General features: G+C 40.8%; 1 protein-coding gene across 3 annotated transcripts in view; it reads left to right on the forward strand.

The window, feature by feature from the left end:
- JHY (junctional cadherin complex regulator) overlaps nucleotides 1–15075 on the forward strand; it is an 80224-nt gene that overhangs the window by 23444 nt on the left and 41705 nt on the right. For all 3 annotated transcript variants that reach the window (XM_055548423.1, XM_055548424.1, XM_055548425.1), the window contains exon 2: nucleotides 1631–2147. In XM_055548423.1, coding sequence (XP_055404398.1) covers nucleotides 1631–2147 — 517 coding nt within the window. The remainder of the gene's footprint in view (nucleotides 1–1630; nucleotides 2148–15075) is intronic.

Genomic DNA, 15075 nt, shown 5'->3' on the forward strand with positions numbered 1-15075 from the left:
AGGCACAGACAGGTAGTGACGGACCCAGGACTTGAGCCCAGGTCTGTCTAGTCCCAAGTCCAGATTATGCCCTGCTGGACCAACCCCTGCCCCTGGGACAGCAGGGGACATTGCGCAGAGAGACCTCCTCAAAGCCCCAGAGGTAGCCCTGCGGAGTTTCAGGAGTGACGAGTCACACGGTTTGATGTCAGTTTCCTGACCATCATGGACCATCCATCCAGGTGCTTTGCTGGAGGAGAATATCATTTTTCTTCCCTCAGTGGAAAAGGAAGAGCAGTCCATCCCAATAAGTTTTCCATCTTAACATGTGAAGTACAGATTCAGAGTGACAAGGGGAACCCCCCGGCAGTCCAGTGGGTTAGGACTCGGGTCTTACACCATTGTGGCCCAGCTTCAGTCCTGGATCAGGGAACTGACATCCCGTCCAGCAAGCCTTGTGTCATGGTTAAAAAAAAAAAAAAGGACACTAAAAATTCAAAGTGACAATTTAGCAAGATATGGAAGTTTGGGCTTTCTGCTCTAGTTTCTGCTTTACATCAAATCAAAGAAATCTAGGTTCTCATTAAGAAGACTAAATTAGCATTAGGGGCCCCATTAGTTTGTTTACCCAGCATAAAATTATGTCCTCTGTAAACGGGAATATCAAATAGCATAAAAAGCCCAGATGATTTACATTTTCTTTTTGATTAGAGGATTGCATCTACTGTACTCAAGGAAAATCTCTCCCATTTAGCTTTTGAAGATCAAAGAGGCCATTAAATATGCCCATATTACCAGCATTTTTTTTTTCCTTTTTTGATTAAGACTAGGAGGTGCTTTACAAATTGAGATCGTCATAGGGAAAAAGGGAGGACTTGATTTGGGGTCATATGTACTGATTATGGACCCATTCATATGGACCAGGCAGGACCCTATGCTTAACCTTTTATTCATATAGGGCTTTTCTACACCTTAAAACACATGCTGACCTGTCTACTGAGTTTTGTGTACACAGACCTGACCCAGAGAATATGAGCTGAGAGCTTTCAGAGGCATTGTCTGATCACAAATGTGAGGGATCTTCCGGTAGCATATTTGAAAAAAAAGACAAAATGAAGTGATGAATAAAAATCACTGATTCAGGAGGATGAACCTGTGTAGGTGTTCAGTTGGCATAAATCCTGCTTTTCTCCCACAAAGATGCAGACTGAGTCGTTGTCCAGGCAACGGTCGAATTTTCCTTCCTTGATAAACAGCTAAATGTGTATATCACCAGCTAAGTGTGAAATCCATTTTATCTGCAGCAGCTTATTACTTATGCAACTTATGGTGTGTCTAAGTAATAGCATTCCTCGCACCAAGATGATTTCGCTGGTTTAATGTTACAGACATTGGTTTTCCAGCATTTAGAAATGAACCATCCCCCTTTTTTATTCTATATTTCAATGAACTTAGATAATGACGACTTTTTGCCCTTATGTGTAGTGTGTAGGCCTAGTCTGAGCCTGAGATGTGTCTTTCACATGTTACATAGTAAAAAGGAAAATTGTAAGAGAAAGATGGAGATTGATGTCGAGTAAGATGGTCAGCTGAAGAGAATGAGTAATCTGTTTGGATGAAGGACTTGACATTTCTTTTCTGCTCTGGGCAGCCGACAACCCACAGAAGACAAATACTCACACCTCCGATACGATCCAAACTGGAAGAGTAAGAAAGAGGAGGGGAAGTTGTTGCCTGTAGAAGCATTGCCGGAGTCTGTGGACAGCTCTACAGAAAATCTGACTCTGAACCCACTCTACCCTTCCAAGGAGCCTTCGATGGACCTCTCAGGGGGGAAAGGTGAACAGAAGAGCCCACAGAGCACAGCCTCCTTACTTGGGAGTGAATTCGTAAGCCCGAACTACGAGCTCAGCACCCACCGCACTGAGCCATTTTCCGTGCTGAGTGACAGCGACCCTGAGGAAAAGTCCAGCAACCTCTCTCGGTACTTGAAGAGTTCAAGTTCACGCAGCGAGGCATTCCTGCCAGGATCACGCGGCCCTCGGCGAAGGAAGTCCAAACAATATTTTGTGGAAAAGAACAAGCTGACTTTGGGATTACCCACTCCAAGAATGGACTCTTATCTTCAACTTCACAATAAAAAAAGGGGGGAAGGTCACCTAGAACAGGTACGTATCGACTTCTTAAAAATCTCTTCCAGGCACTCGACTGGCATTTGCCTCTGTTTGAAACAGCTGGGTATCACTTCCTTTGGGGTGGCGATGTCATTGTAAGCACCCAGCTGAGTAAAACAAACACCCTGTACCTTGCCCCCTTTGAAGAATTGGGGGGATTATTCTACAAATTCTTAAAAGCAAAATAGAAGTCATTAATGGCTTACAGTGCTGTAATTCAATTATTAGACCCAAAATGTTTCCATCCAAGGAACCATAGGTTTTTTGGTTTTTTTTTTTTAAACTATAAACTCCATTAGATAAAATACAGAGCTGAGGGTTTGATTCTCTGTGTTGGCTGCCTTTGTTCCCACAAAAGCACTGGTCTTCAATCCTATTAAATCCCTCTCATTGGCGGTGACATGACATACTCATTATCAGTAACAGCCACCGACAGAAGTGATTCTCAGCTCAGATTCTGTGTGTGTGTGTATGTATATATATATATATATGTGTGTGTGGAGAAGGAAATGACAACCCACTCCAGTATTCTTGCCTAGAGAATCCTGTGGACAGAGGAGACTGGTGGGCTGCTGTCCATAGGGTCGCATAAAGTCGGACACAACTGAAGCAACTTCGCATGCATGCATGGGAGAAGGAAATGGCATCCCACTCCAGTATTCTTGCCTGGAGAATCCCAGGGATGGAGGATCCTGGTGGTCTGCCGTCTATGGGGTCTCACAGAGTCCGCCACGACTGAAGCGACTTCAGTTCAGTTCAGTTGCTCAGTCGTGTCCGACTCTGTGCGACCCCATGAATCGCAGCACGCCAGGCCTCCCTGTCCATCACCAAGTCCCAGAGTTTACCCAAACCCATGTCTATCAAGTTGGTGATGCCATCCAGCCGTCTCATCCTCTGTCGTCCCCTTCTCCTCCTGCCCTCAATCTTTCCCAGCATTAGGGTCTTTTCAAATGAGTCAGCTCTTCGCATGAGGTGGCCAAAGTATTGGAGATTCAGCTTCAGCATCAGTCCTTCCAATGAACACCCAGGACTGAAGTGACTTGGCAGCATATATATATATATATATATATATATATATATATATATGTGTGTGTGTGTGTGTGTGTGTGTGTGTGTGTGTGTGTGTATACATATATATATATAGGGTGGTAGCGCAAGGATGGCAGGGTACAACATGGGTATTTTTTTTATTATTATCATCCAGGTGATTCTATTATCTTTCCAACTCCCATTGATAATCACTGTACTGTCTTTCAACCTGTGCAAATGTGATCTGATTATAAACTTTAGTCTCTCTGTCTATAAAATTGGAATAATATTATGTCCCCTCCCTTTCTCATCTGATCATTTTGAGGGTTTATTCTACCCCAGATGATGAATTCAAGACCTACTGGAGCCAGTAAACTTAGCCCTATTTCATGGATGCACATAAAGCTCACATCAAGCCACCTCCTAGGGGACATGTTTGTGGACATGGAGAATAGAATGGCTGGATCAGTGCATCCACCACCCTTATTGGGGAAACAGCTTGAAATTCATCACCCAACAATGTGGGATCATTTTCAAACATGAAGGAGAGGTTGTTATATTAAATAGGGATGCCCTTGGGGCTTTCTAGGTGGTGCTAGTGGTAAAGAATCTGCCTGCCAATGCAGGAGACGCCAGTTTGATCCCTGGGTGAGGAAAATCCCCTGGAGTAGTAAATGGCAACCCACTCCAGTGGGTTCTTGCCTGGAAAATTCCATAGACAGAGGAGCCTGGAGGGTTATAGTCCATGGGGCCAAGGGGAGTCGGACATGACTCAGCCACTAAGCGTGTGCACACACACATATGCACACACACATATGCACAAATACAGGGATGCTTTTCGACCTATTCAAATTCAAACTGGCATTATTTAGGGTACTCTGACCTGTTCTAACCTGTGAGTATTTTCTGAAGGAACAAGGGAAAGTGAACATTTGTGATTTTTTCTTAACTGAGGAAACTCTGTCTATGGTCTTAAAAGATTATGTCATATCCTTGCCTTCGTAACTGAAAATAAAACAAAGGAGTGGACATGTATTTTTAGTTGATTATCAAAACAAATACTTAGCTGACTTCAAACAGAATTTTCAACATTTTTTACTCAGTTCTAGTTGTGAATGTACTTTTCCATGAAACTTATGTGACATTTTAAATTTTGCTTGGTCACTCATTTTAAAATACAAATAAATTCTGTGAAAGCTGTTTATGGTCAATAGTTTCTCCTAGACTAAGGCAATATTTTTCCTTTATTTTTAAATGTATTTTCAAAAGAGAAGAGGCAAATAGTGAGGCAAAAAAGAATTAGTTATATCTCCAATAATAAAACTGAGAAAAGGTTTATTATAAGTTCCTTAATTGATTTCTTAATTGCTAATTTTTCTTAATAGTTATACCTTAATTTACAAACAATATCAGGGTGTGTTGATTGTCACTGATTCCATAGCATAATTTTCTTTCATTATGCCCAGGAGGAAACTTTAAAGCAGTTCAGGTTTACCCAGTCTTTAAACTCTCGAATTATTCTGTGAAATGGCCATGGATCTTTTCCTCCACGTTCTCCAGATTCAAATGTCTAAAGGCTGATTGCTAATTGTATTCAAAATTGTTTCTGCACCGTTTTCCAACATACATTTCCTTCATTTTACTCCAATTCCTTAAAAAAAAAAAAAAAAGATACAAACTAGTTTGACCTAATAATGATATACAATAATAGGTGTAACTTGTTTTTTGAATTATAGTCAGTAGCATAGAATGATGTGTTCAAGTCATTATTTATGTATGAAGTATGTGCAGGTCTTTCTGCCAGTACAGATTATATATTCCCTGATAGGCAGGAACTATGCTTTGTACTTTTTTTTTTAAGACTTTTTTTTTCTTTTTTTGGATGTAGATAATTTTTAAAGTCTTCACTGAATTTGTTACAATACTGTTTTTGTTTTATGATTCGGTTTTTTGGCCACAAGGCATGTGGTTCCCAGCTCACCAACCAGGGATCAAACCTGCACCCGCAGCATTGGAAGGTAAAGTCTTAACCACTGGACTAACAGGGAAGTCCCTGTGCTTATCTTTAAATCTTCTAGCATACTATCATGGCTCAGTACATATATGGGAAATAAAAAATGTCCATCTTCTGTCACCTCCAAACTTTATTCTCTTTACTGTGATTTGAAGTTTATGTGGGAGAAATGGTATTTCTAGAACAGTGGTTTGAAATCCTGGCTGGATTCAATTGTGGGGGGCGGTGAAGAGAATGTGATCCTCACTACCCAGACCAGTTTACATCTCTGGATGAGATCCTGAGCATCAGTATTTTTAAAAAAGACCCTCAGTGGTTCTAACATGAAGCCAGGTTTGAGAAGCATTGTTCCACACTAGAGCAGTGGTTCTCATCCTTGGCTCCACATTGCAATCACCTGGAAAATGACAAGCGTCTTGGTTCCTGAGCCTGCAGCAACTGAAATTCTAATTTCACTTTTCTAATTTCACAATTCTAGTTCTAAATTCTAATGCTTCACTTTGGAAGCATTGTGGAGCTTCCAAAGCTTGCCAGGTGATCCTAGTATCTCAGCAAGACTGAGAGTCGATGATCTAGAGCAGTGATTCACAAATATTAGGTGTATCACAATCATCCAGTTGTTGTTGTTTAGTTGCTCAGTTGTGTCCAGCTCTTTGTGACCCCGTGGACTGCAGCACACCAGGCTTCCCTGTCCTTCACTATTTCCCAGAGTTTGCTCAAACTCATGTCCACTGAGTTGTGTTGCCACCCAAACATCTTGTCCTCTGTTGTCCCCTTGTCCTCTTCTTGTCTTTCCTTTCCCCCTCTAGAATCATCTAGAGAGCTTGTTAAAGCAGCTTGCAGGACCTAACCCAGATATTTCTGATCCATTAGAGGTAGGGTGGGGCCCAAGGTTTGAATTTTTATACATAGTTGCAGAGTCCACCATTTCTGCTATCAAGCCCACACTTTAAGAACCACTGATCTTCTTTCCTGCAAACTTCAAGGTATTTATGAACCCCCTTAGGGCGTGTTTAAATATAGATTTTGATCCAGTAGGTCTAGAGTAAGACTCAAGAGTCTGCATGCCTATCAAACTCCCAGGTGATGCCAAGGGTGCTGGTCCCTGGATGACACAGAAAGAACATAAAGGGTTTTTCAGAAACCTACAGTAACAGTTGTGTAAGTCCCTGCTCATTGGTCCTTGATGTTTGCAATGGCTGAGGATGTGAGGTAAGAAGTTGGGGTGGCAGGTTTGGAGGCTGTTTTAGATTAAGCAGCATCTGTTTTGAAGGTTTTCATATTTGGAAATCTGTTTTTCCCTACTCATTTCTTTGAAATAGATAATAAACATCTTACAACTAGAAATATTGAAAGGATAAATGATCTCTGTTGTTTACTGAATGAATAAATGTCAATTACCACTACACAGCCAAGAAAACCCATCATTTTGTTGCAAGTCTCTATGCCCAGTGAATCAGACAGGGTCTTAAGCAGTGTATTGTTATTTGGGAAGATTTGAAATTAAGTCTAAGAAGTTCACACAACATCCCAGTAAAAATGCCAACCCATTAAAAAAAAAAAAGTTGAAAAGGTTAATTATTAAGTTTACATAAGAAACAGGCAAGAATAATAACACAAGCTCTGGAAATTAACGGCAAAAGCCATCACAATATTGTAAAGTAATTATACAATTAAACAAAATTTTTTTAAAAAGAGTCGTGAAAGAATGTAGCCCCACTAGCTAACAGAGTATACTTAAACCCTCAATAATTAAATAATAAAGTTTTGTTTAATGCATTTACAGACACATAGAACAGAAAATCTAGAATTAGGACCAAATTAGTGTGAGAATATATGATCTGACATAATTATTTGATAAAGGCAAGACCTCAAATCTGTGACGAAATGATGAGTTCTCCAAGAAGACAACTGGATAGACATTTGGGAAAAAATTAAGTTGTATACATACCCCATATCATATAACAAGATAAATCCCAAGTGGGTCAAATATTTAATTTTTAGAAATTAAACCATTGTATACACATGGCTGATTTATACTGTAGTACAGCAGAAACTAACACAACATTGTAAAGAAAGTATACTCTAAAAAAAAAAATTAAACCATAAAATACTAGAGGGAAAACAAGAAAATTCTCATATAACTTTGAAATTATTCAAAATCCAGAATCTACAAAACATAGATGAATTTGACTACACTTCCCCCTTGAGCAACATGGGTTTGATCGCACAGGTCCACTTACTTGTGGTTTTTTAAAAATAAATAAATACCACAGTACTACACAATGTTGAGTTGGTTGAATTCAGAGCTACAGGACTGAAGATATGGAGGGCTGACTGTAAAGTTATACATGGATTTTCTGGAGGGTCAAAACCCCTAACCCTCACTTTGTACAAGGGTAAACTGTATATAAATATCAAAAGCTTCTGCAAGAAAGAAAAGCATAAGAAAATCAAGATACAAAGAACTAGAAAAATATGTCTAATTCATATCACAAAGTAATATGTGTGTAAATGTAAAGAGCTCCTAGAAGTCAATGAAAAAGAGACCAACAGACAGTATCTTTTGTGAATATAAAAATTTACAAAATATAGGAATATATAGTTCACAGAAAAATTAATACATGTGGCTATTAAACATATGAAAACATATCCAACTTTGGTCATTTAGGAGAAATGCAAATTAATACTATATTGGGATTCCATTTTTCATCTATAATTAAACCAATAAAATTCCCAATTTTTTATTAACCTCTGGGCAAAAAAAAGTACAGTCAAGCTGATGAGAGAATAAATTGGCCTAACTAGTATGGAGGACAAGTTGCTAATATCCACTTAAAATACAAATACTATACACACTCCTGAGAAAGCAAAGCATAATGGCTAAGAATACAGGCTTTCAAGCCAAGTTGGTTAACACTGCCACCTGCTAGCTGTCTGACCTTGGGCAGGCTGTGCAGCCTCTCTATGCCTTAGTTTTCCTCATCTTTAAAATGGGGATAATAATAGCACCTTCTTTCCTCAAAGGATTATTAAAAAGATTAAGTAAATTAATATATGGAGAGTGCTTAACTTGATGCCTGGCTTATAGTGAATGCTATATAAGTGTTAGTAATTATTATTTTTTAAATTTGACCCAACATCTTCCTCTCCCAGGACTGTATCCTTGTTATATGTGTGCAGTTTTGAAATAACCCTGTATAAAATCATTCATTTCATCCTTACTTCTAATAGCAAAAGATTGGAAGGTACCCAGATGTCTATTATTTGGAAAATCTGTAATAAACTATGGTACGTCCATATACCAGAGCATCCTATAGCTTAAAAAAAAAAAAAAAGATGTTCCACATGAACCTTTATGGACAACCTATCAGGATTTATTATTACTAAGACAGAAGTTAAAGTTGTAGAAAAGTATATATAGTGCAAAAAAAGTGGGGAGGAATAAAAATATACATATTTTCTTGATATGTTTTTAAAATAGTGAGAAAGAATACATAGCTGGTTAATTGTAGAGGATGGGGCAGAAGTAGAGTGGGAGCATAATTCTTCACTTCATGCCTTTATATATATCTTACTTTTGAACCATGCTTATGTGGTTGCAATATCTAGTGTTTTGTGGGAACCCTGGTAACCTTATACTCCCTGATTGCTCAGGGTCACTTAAATTGCACTTCTGCTTGAAAATAATGGCTCAGAGTAGAACCACTGATTTTTTTAATTTTATTTCTCCACGACCTTTTCACCATTTTTCATAGATCTGTTTATCTTACATTAACATGCACTGGAAAAATCACCTTTAGAATGCATTATGAGATCTCAGTCACATGATGTTCAAGACAAGGAATTGATATAAAAATCAACACACGCTAGAGGGCACCTAAGTATCACAGTCAGCCAACACTTAGCTAGTGAATATTCAGTGCTTGCTTTTATTCAAGACTTGTTCAGTAGCCAGAGGTATTTGTCTGAAACTCACTAGAATTAAGTCAATTTATGATCTACCATTAAAGGAAATTGTCTCTTGAAAAGTGAGCTACCTTTCTATCTTGATTCTAAAGTGTGACTTTGAAGACTGATGAAGGTGAAATTTAGTATGGGCTCAGAAAACAGCAGAAGTGCTTTATACATATTATTCTGTCTTTCCCTTGTAATTTCTTCAAGAAATTACAGATACTTTGCAGTGTGCATATAGAAAGGTTATTCCATGACCTATGGCCTTCAAAACAATATAAGGTCCTTACATAGAATCCACTACCCATTCTGAGCATCAGCACATCTTTGAGGCTGTTGCTGAGGCAGCAGGTCACTCAACCAAACGTATCTTTATTGAGCGCCAGCTGTATGCTAAGCACTCTCCTCAGTGCTAGTGATATCACAGGAAATAAGAGATGTCGAGTCCAGTCTTCAGGAAACTTACATCCAATCACCTGATGAGAAACATCTAACAAAATAATTTTGGGTAGGGTTCAATACCTCAAAGGATATTGAGTCAACTTCCTTTAATAAAGGTATAACTGGGATGTTTAACGAGGTGCTTAGGGAAGCTTTCCCTTTCTGAGAAGATATGGTTTGAGACATGAATGGGTAAGAAAGAGAAGACTATGTAAGCCCTGGGCAAAGAGCTTTGGTTGGTCCCAGCCTTGGAAGGGGCTACACAATATAGTGGGAAAGGGGATGAAACCAAAACAGAACACTGGTTTGGGAGTCAGACTATCACAGGTTAGATGCTGGCTCTTCAATGTACTAGGTCGTACCATTAACTAGATATTTGAGCAAGTGACTCTTTAAACCTTAGCTTCTTCACCTGTCATAGGGGGTTCATTTCTGCCTTGGAGGGCTACTGCAAGAATTTATACAAAGCTCCTGACACATGGCAGACACTCAGTGAAGGGAAGCTGTTATTAAACGGGTCGTTCCTTAAGTCACGAGAAAGGAAAGGAATCCACCTTGAAACCAGGTCCTTCTAAAGGGCTTTTTTTTTTTCAGGCTACAGTGTCTGAAAATGAAAAGCATATGACTTCAGGTAGAGTAAGAACAAAATGTTGCCAAAAGGATAACATCTGTAGACCCTAGCTTCCCAGCTGGTGCTAGTGGTAAAAGAACCCACCTGCCAACGCAGGAGATGCAGTGAGGTTTGATCCCTGGGTCAGGAAGGTCTCCTGGAGAAGGAAAAGGCAACCCACTCCAGTATTCCTGCCTGGAGAATCCCATGGTAAGAGGAGCCCGGCAAGCAACAGTCCACAGAATCACACAGACTCAGACACGACTGAATGGACTTAGCACGCACACAGACTCTAGAAGCCCATTCTATGATGTGACTCCCAAAAGACTGTCCACTAACCAGGCTGTCTCCTGAAGGTTCCCCCATCAATCAAACACTGCCCCGGGGATTACAGGACCCTATAGTCTTGTACTCATTGGCAATATTTCTTTAGGAAGTTGCATTTGGCCTCAGTTAATGTTTCAGACATTTACACTTGGTAACAAGGAACTTAGGGAATATTTGACGCTTTGGTCTCAAAGTGCAATTTCATATCACAGCTCTTGAAAATCTAACTTCTCCACTGCGGTCACAAGTGTTCTTCTTGGATACAAATCTGATCATATCAACCAGCTGCTTAATGAGGGTCCCTGTTAATTTCAAGATAAGAGTCAAACCCTCAGAGTGGTACTCAAGGCCCTTTGTGACCTGGCCCCTTCTGCCAGTTTAGCCTCATCCTTTGTCACTCCTCCCCTGCATCCTATGCTCCAGCCATACTCTGGGAACTCACGGCTCCCTGAACCCAGCATTTCCCCTGGCCCTCTGTCCAGGCTGATGAATTACCCTTCCCTGTCCTGTTTCCTTGGGAAAATCTCACCCTCCATTTTGAGATTCAGCCCAAAGCCCTCTGCCTTTAAGACACTCTGAGTTCCTCACTCATCCTTGAACACCCACCACAAAACCCATGACACCACGCTGCACTATTTAATGTTTGTGTCTGTATGTCTTTACGTGACTCTGAGGTCCTGAAGGCAAGGACTGGCTCATCTCTGAATTCCTAGAGCATGGCATGCAGTAAGCACTTTCTACATCTTTTATGAAGTAATGTAATTTTTAAATACTTGAGGGGAGGTGGTTCAGGTTTTTATCACTCTCAAGTGAAAAAAATTTTCAAAACTGAGGAGTTCATGCTCCTGACTTAAATAATGGAATTTGGCATTGAAAGACCAGATTTGAGCCCCATTATTATTACAGCCAGTTATTACCTTTGGTCAATTAAGTCTTGAATGTTTACCTTCTTCTACAGATCCAGTTATTTAGATGGCCAAATAAGATGTTATATGTGAATGCTCTGCATAATCATATCAGATCAGATCAGATCAGTCGCTCAGTCATGTCCGACTCTGCGACCCTATGAATTGCAGCACGCCAGGCCTCCCTGTCCATCACCAACTCCGGGAGTTCACTCAGACTCACGTCCATCGAGTCAGTGATGCCATCCAGCCATCTCATCCTCTGTCGTCCCCTTCTCCTCTTGCCCCAATCCCTCCCAGCATCAGAGTCTTTTCCAATGACTCAACTCTTCGCATGAGGTGGCCAAAGTATTGGAGTTTCAGCTTTAGCATCATTCCTTCCAAAGAAATCCCAGGGCTGATCTCCTTCAGAATGGACTGGTTGGATCTCCTTGCAGTCCAAGGGACTCTCAAGAGTCTTCTCCAACACCACAGTTCAAAAGCATCAATTCTTCGGCGCTCAGCCTTCTTCACGGTCCAACTCTCACATCCATACATGACCACAGGAAAAACCATAGCCTTGACTAGATGAACCTTTGTTGGCAAAGTAATGTCTCTGCTTTTGAATATGCTATCTAGGTTGGTCATAACTTTCCTTCCAAGGAGTAAGCGTCTTTTAATTTCATGGCTGCAGTCACCATCTGCAGTGATTTTGGAGCCCAGAAAAATAAAGTCTGACACTGTTTTCACTGTTTCCCCATCTATTTCCCATGAAGTGATGATATAGCCTTATATAAATGTTACATTTATTACTGAATGTTTGATCTGAATTTGGATAAAATTGGATAAAATCAATATCTAATTGATATAATGATCTCCTTTTCTGTGGTTTTGAATATCATGGTTTAAGACCTTTGGTTGTCTATAAAATTAAACTTCTTTTATTTAAATTATGATCATCTTTTTCTAATTATATTTGGTCAGAAACACAGAATGCTTTTTTATAGAATTCTTCCAGTTTGGTGGTGTTTTTGAGTCCCACGTCTCATATTGACAAAAAAATATTCTTCTATAGAGTAGGTACTTTGTGTATGTTCATTGATAGATTTTTTTTTTATTTTGCCCTATGCAACCACAACAAGAGCACTTACTTATAACAGTATAATTTAAATTGAACTTTATAGTTTTTCAATACAAGACGTTTCTTAAGGCATCTTTCTTGTATGCGCTAGTCAGCACTTATTTGCCTGATCTATAGAGTGACGCTTCATTAATTCAGCATTACTGAGGAGGGACCCATGAAGAGACAACTTTCCTCATAACTGAAGCATGCCCTTTCAAAAACCAGAACTTTAACAGAATGAATCATGTCTAAGGATAACTTTGAAAAAACGTGTGTGGACTATTTGCAGGAATAGAGATGCAGACATAGAAAACAGACATGTGAACACCGAAGGGGCAGGAGGAGGGTGGGAAGAACTGAGAAAGCAGCACTGACATATATACACTGCTGCTGCTGCTGCTGCTGAGTCGCTTCAGTCGTGTCCGACTCTGTGCGACCCCATAGACGGCAGCCCACCAGGCTCCCCCGTCCCTGGGATTCTCCAGGCAAGAACACTGGAGTGGGTTGCCATTTCCTTCTCCAATGCAGGAAAGTGAAAAGTGAAAGTGAAGTCGCTCAGTCGTGTCCGACTCTTAGTGACCCCATGGACTGCAGCCTACCAGGCTCCTCCGTTCATGGGATTTTCCAGGCAAGAGTACTGGAGTGGGGTGCCATTGCCTTCTCCATACCATGTGTAAATCAGCCAGTTCGTGGGGAGCTGGTTCATAGCACAGGGGGCTCATCGAAGTACTCTGTGATGACCTAGAGGAGTGGAATGGGGTGGGAGGTTCAAGACAGAGGAGATATGTGTACACTTATAGCTGATTCGCTTTGCTGTACAACAGAAATGGAAGCAGTTGTCCTCCAATTAAAAAAAAAATAATGATAATGTGCCTGGAGAATGTGATAATTCTGCGCTCTCTTACCCAGGCCACAGTGCCCTGTTCTGCAGTAAAGTCGAGAGCCATGGTGATGGGCACCATCCTTTGCCTCTTTGCCAGATGCCATGTTTCTGTGGTCATTTTTGCCACTGTCAGAGTACATGCTCTTTAGGAGCTTCTGGCCAAGCAGGAAGCAGACATGTAAACAAGACCAAGTGATAACTGCTGTCCTAGAGATACCTGTGGCCCCAAAAGAACCCAGAAAAAAAATGCCCAGGTCTGTCTGGGGAAGTCAGAGGGGGCTTCATGGAAGAGGCAGTCACTGAACTGAGTCTTTAAGGAGAAGTAGAAGATAACACCGAGAAGGCAATGGCACTCCACTCTAGGACTTTTGCCTGGAAAATCCCATGGACAGAGGAGCCTGGTAGGCTGCAGTCCATGGGGTCGCTAAGAGTCAGACACGACTGAGCAACTTCACTTTCACTTTTCACTTTTATGCATTGGAGAAGGAAATGGCAACCCACTCCAGTGTTCTTGCCTGGAGAATCCCAGGGACGGGGGAGCCTGGTGGGCTGCCGTCTATGGGGTCGCACAGAGTCGGAAACGACTGAAGCGACTCAGCAGCAGCAGCAGCAGCAGAAGGTAACAGGCAGAGGCAGGCAGCAAAGAGACCTCAGGCAAAGGGAGCACGTGGGGTGCTAAGAGGGTGCGAGAGGACACTGCTAAATGGAGACCTGTGAGTACAGGAGGAACCACTATGGTGCTGGGCAGGAACTGGCAGTCAGTCAATCAAGTCAAGTGGTTAAAGCAGTATGACAAATGACGTAAAATATCTCATTTTCACTCTGCTACTGCTAAGTCACTTCAGTCGTGTCCGACTCTGTGCGACCCCATAGACGGCAGCCTACCAGGCTCCCCCGTCCCTGGGATTCTCCAGGCAAGAACACTGGAGTGGGTTGCCATTTCCTTCTCCAACTTTCACTCTAAGTATATAAATATACATTAACTCACGAATTTTTTTTTTTTCCACTAAGGGGCCTAGTGCATAATCTATGTTTTGCGACATCTTTCTCACATCAGTTTGAAAGATCTATGGTTTCCACTTCCGATTTCTTGAAAGCAAAGTATTAATAAAAACTTAGCAAGTGCTGAGAAACAATCTAAGAACATAACCTTTCTAGATTTTTGTGACTGTGTCCCCTAGTCTCTTACACACACAGACACATACCTCACCCAGTTGTGATACTGCCATTTGCTTGACTCGGTCATTCTAAATTATTCAACTCAGTCTTTGTGAAAACAGCTCTCTGTTCACACTCAGATTTCTCCAGATTATCTGATCTTTAAATCAAATTCATAATTTTAACAACATATACAATAGGAATAAACAAGTAAAAGCCTCTTGGTAAACACGTAACTCAACTAGTGGAAACAGACATATCAAGGCATAATATGAGTGTTTGCCTATGGGCTTAAGTTAGGCTGTCTTAAGAAAGGACTGGAGAGTGTTACTTAATCAACTGAGTTAGTGGAGGCGGAGGACTAGATTGTGTTGTGGATGACTGGATTGTCAGGATGGAGGTCCATATTTAGGCTAGAGAAATGGGCATGGGCCTTTCACAAGGAAGAACTCTCAGAATATGGTCCCTGACCAGCAGCAGCAGGACCATTAGAATTGCA

The sequence above is a fragment of the Bubalus kerabau genome, chromosome 15 (genome assembly GCF_029407905.1).
Source record: "Bubalus kerabau isolate K-KA32 ecotype Philippines breed swamp buffalo chromosome 15, PCC_UOA_SB_1v2, whole genome shotgun sequence".
NCBI classification, from domain to species: domain Eukaryota; kingdom Metazoa; phylum Chordata; class Mammalia; order Artiodactyla; family Bovidae; genus Bubalus; species Bubalus kerabau.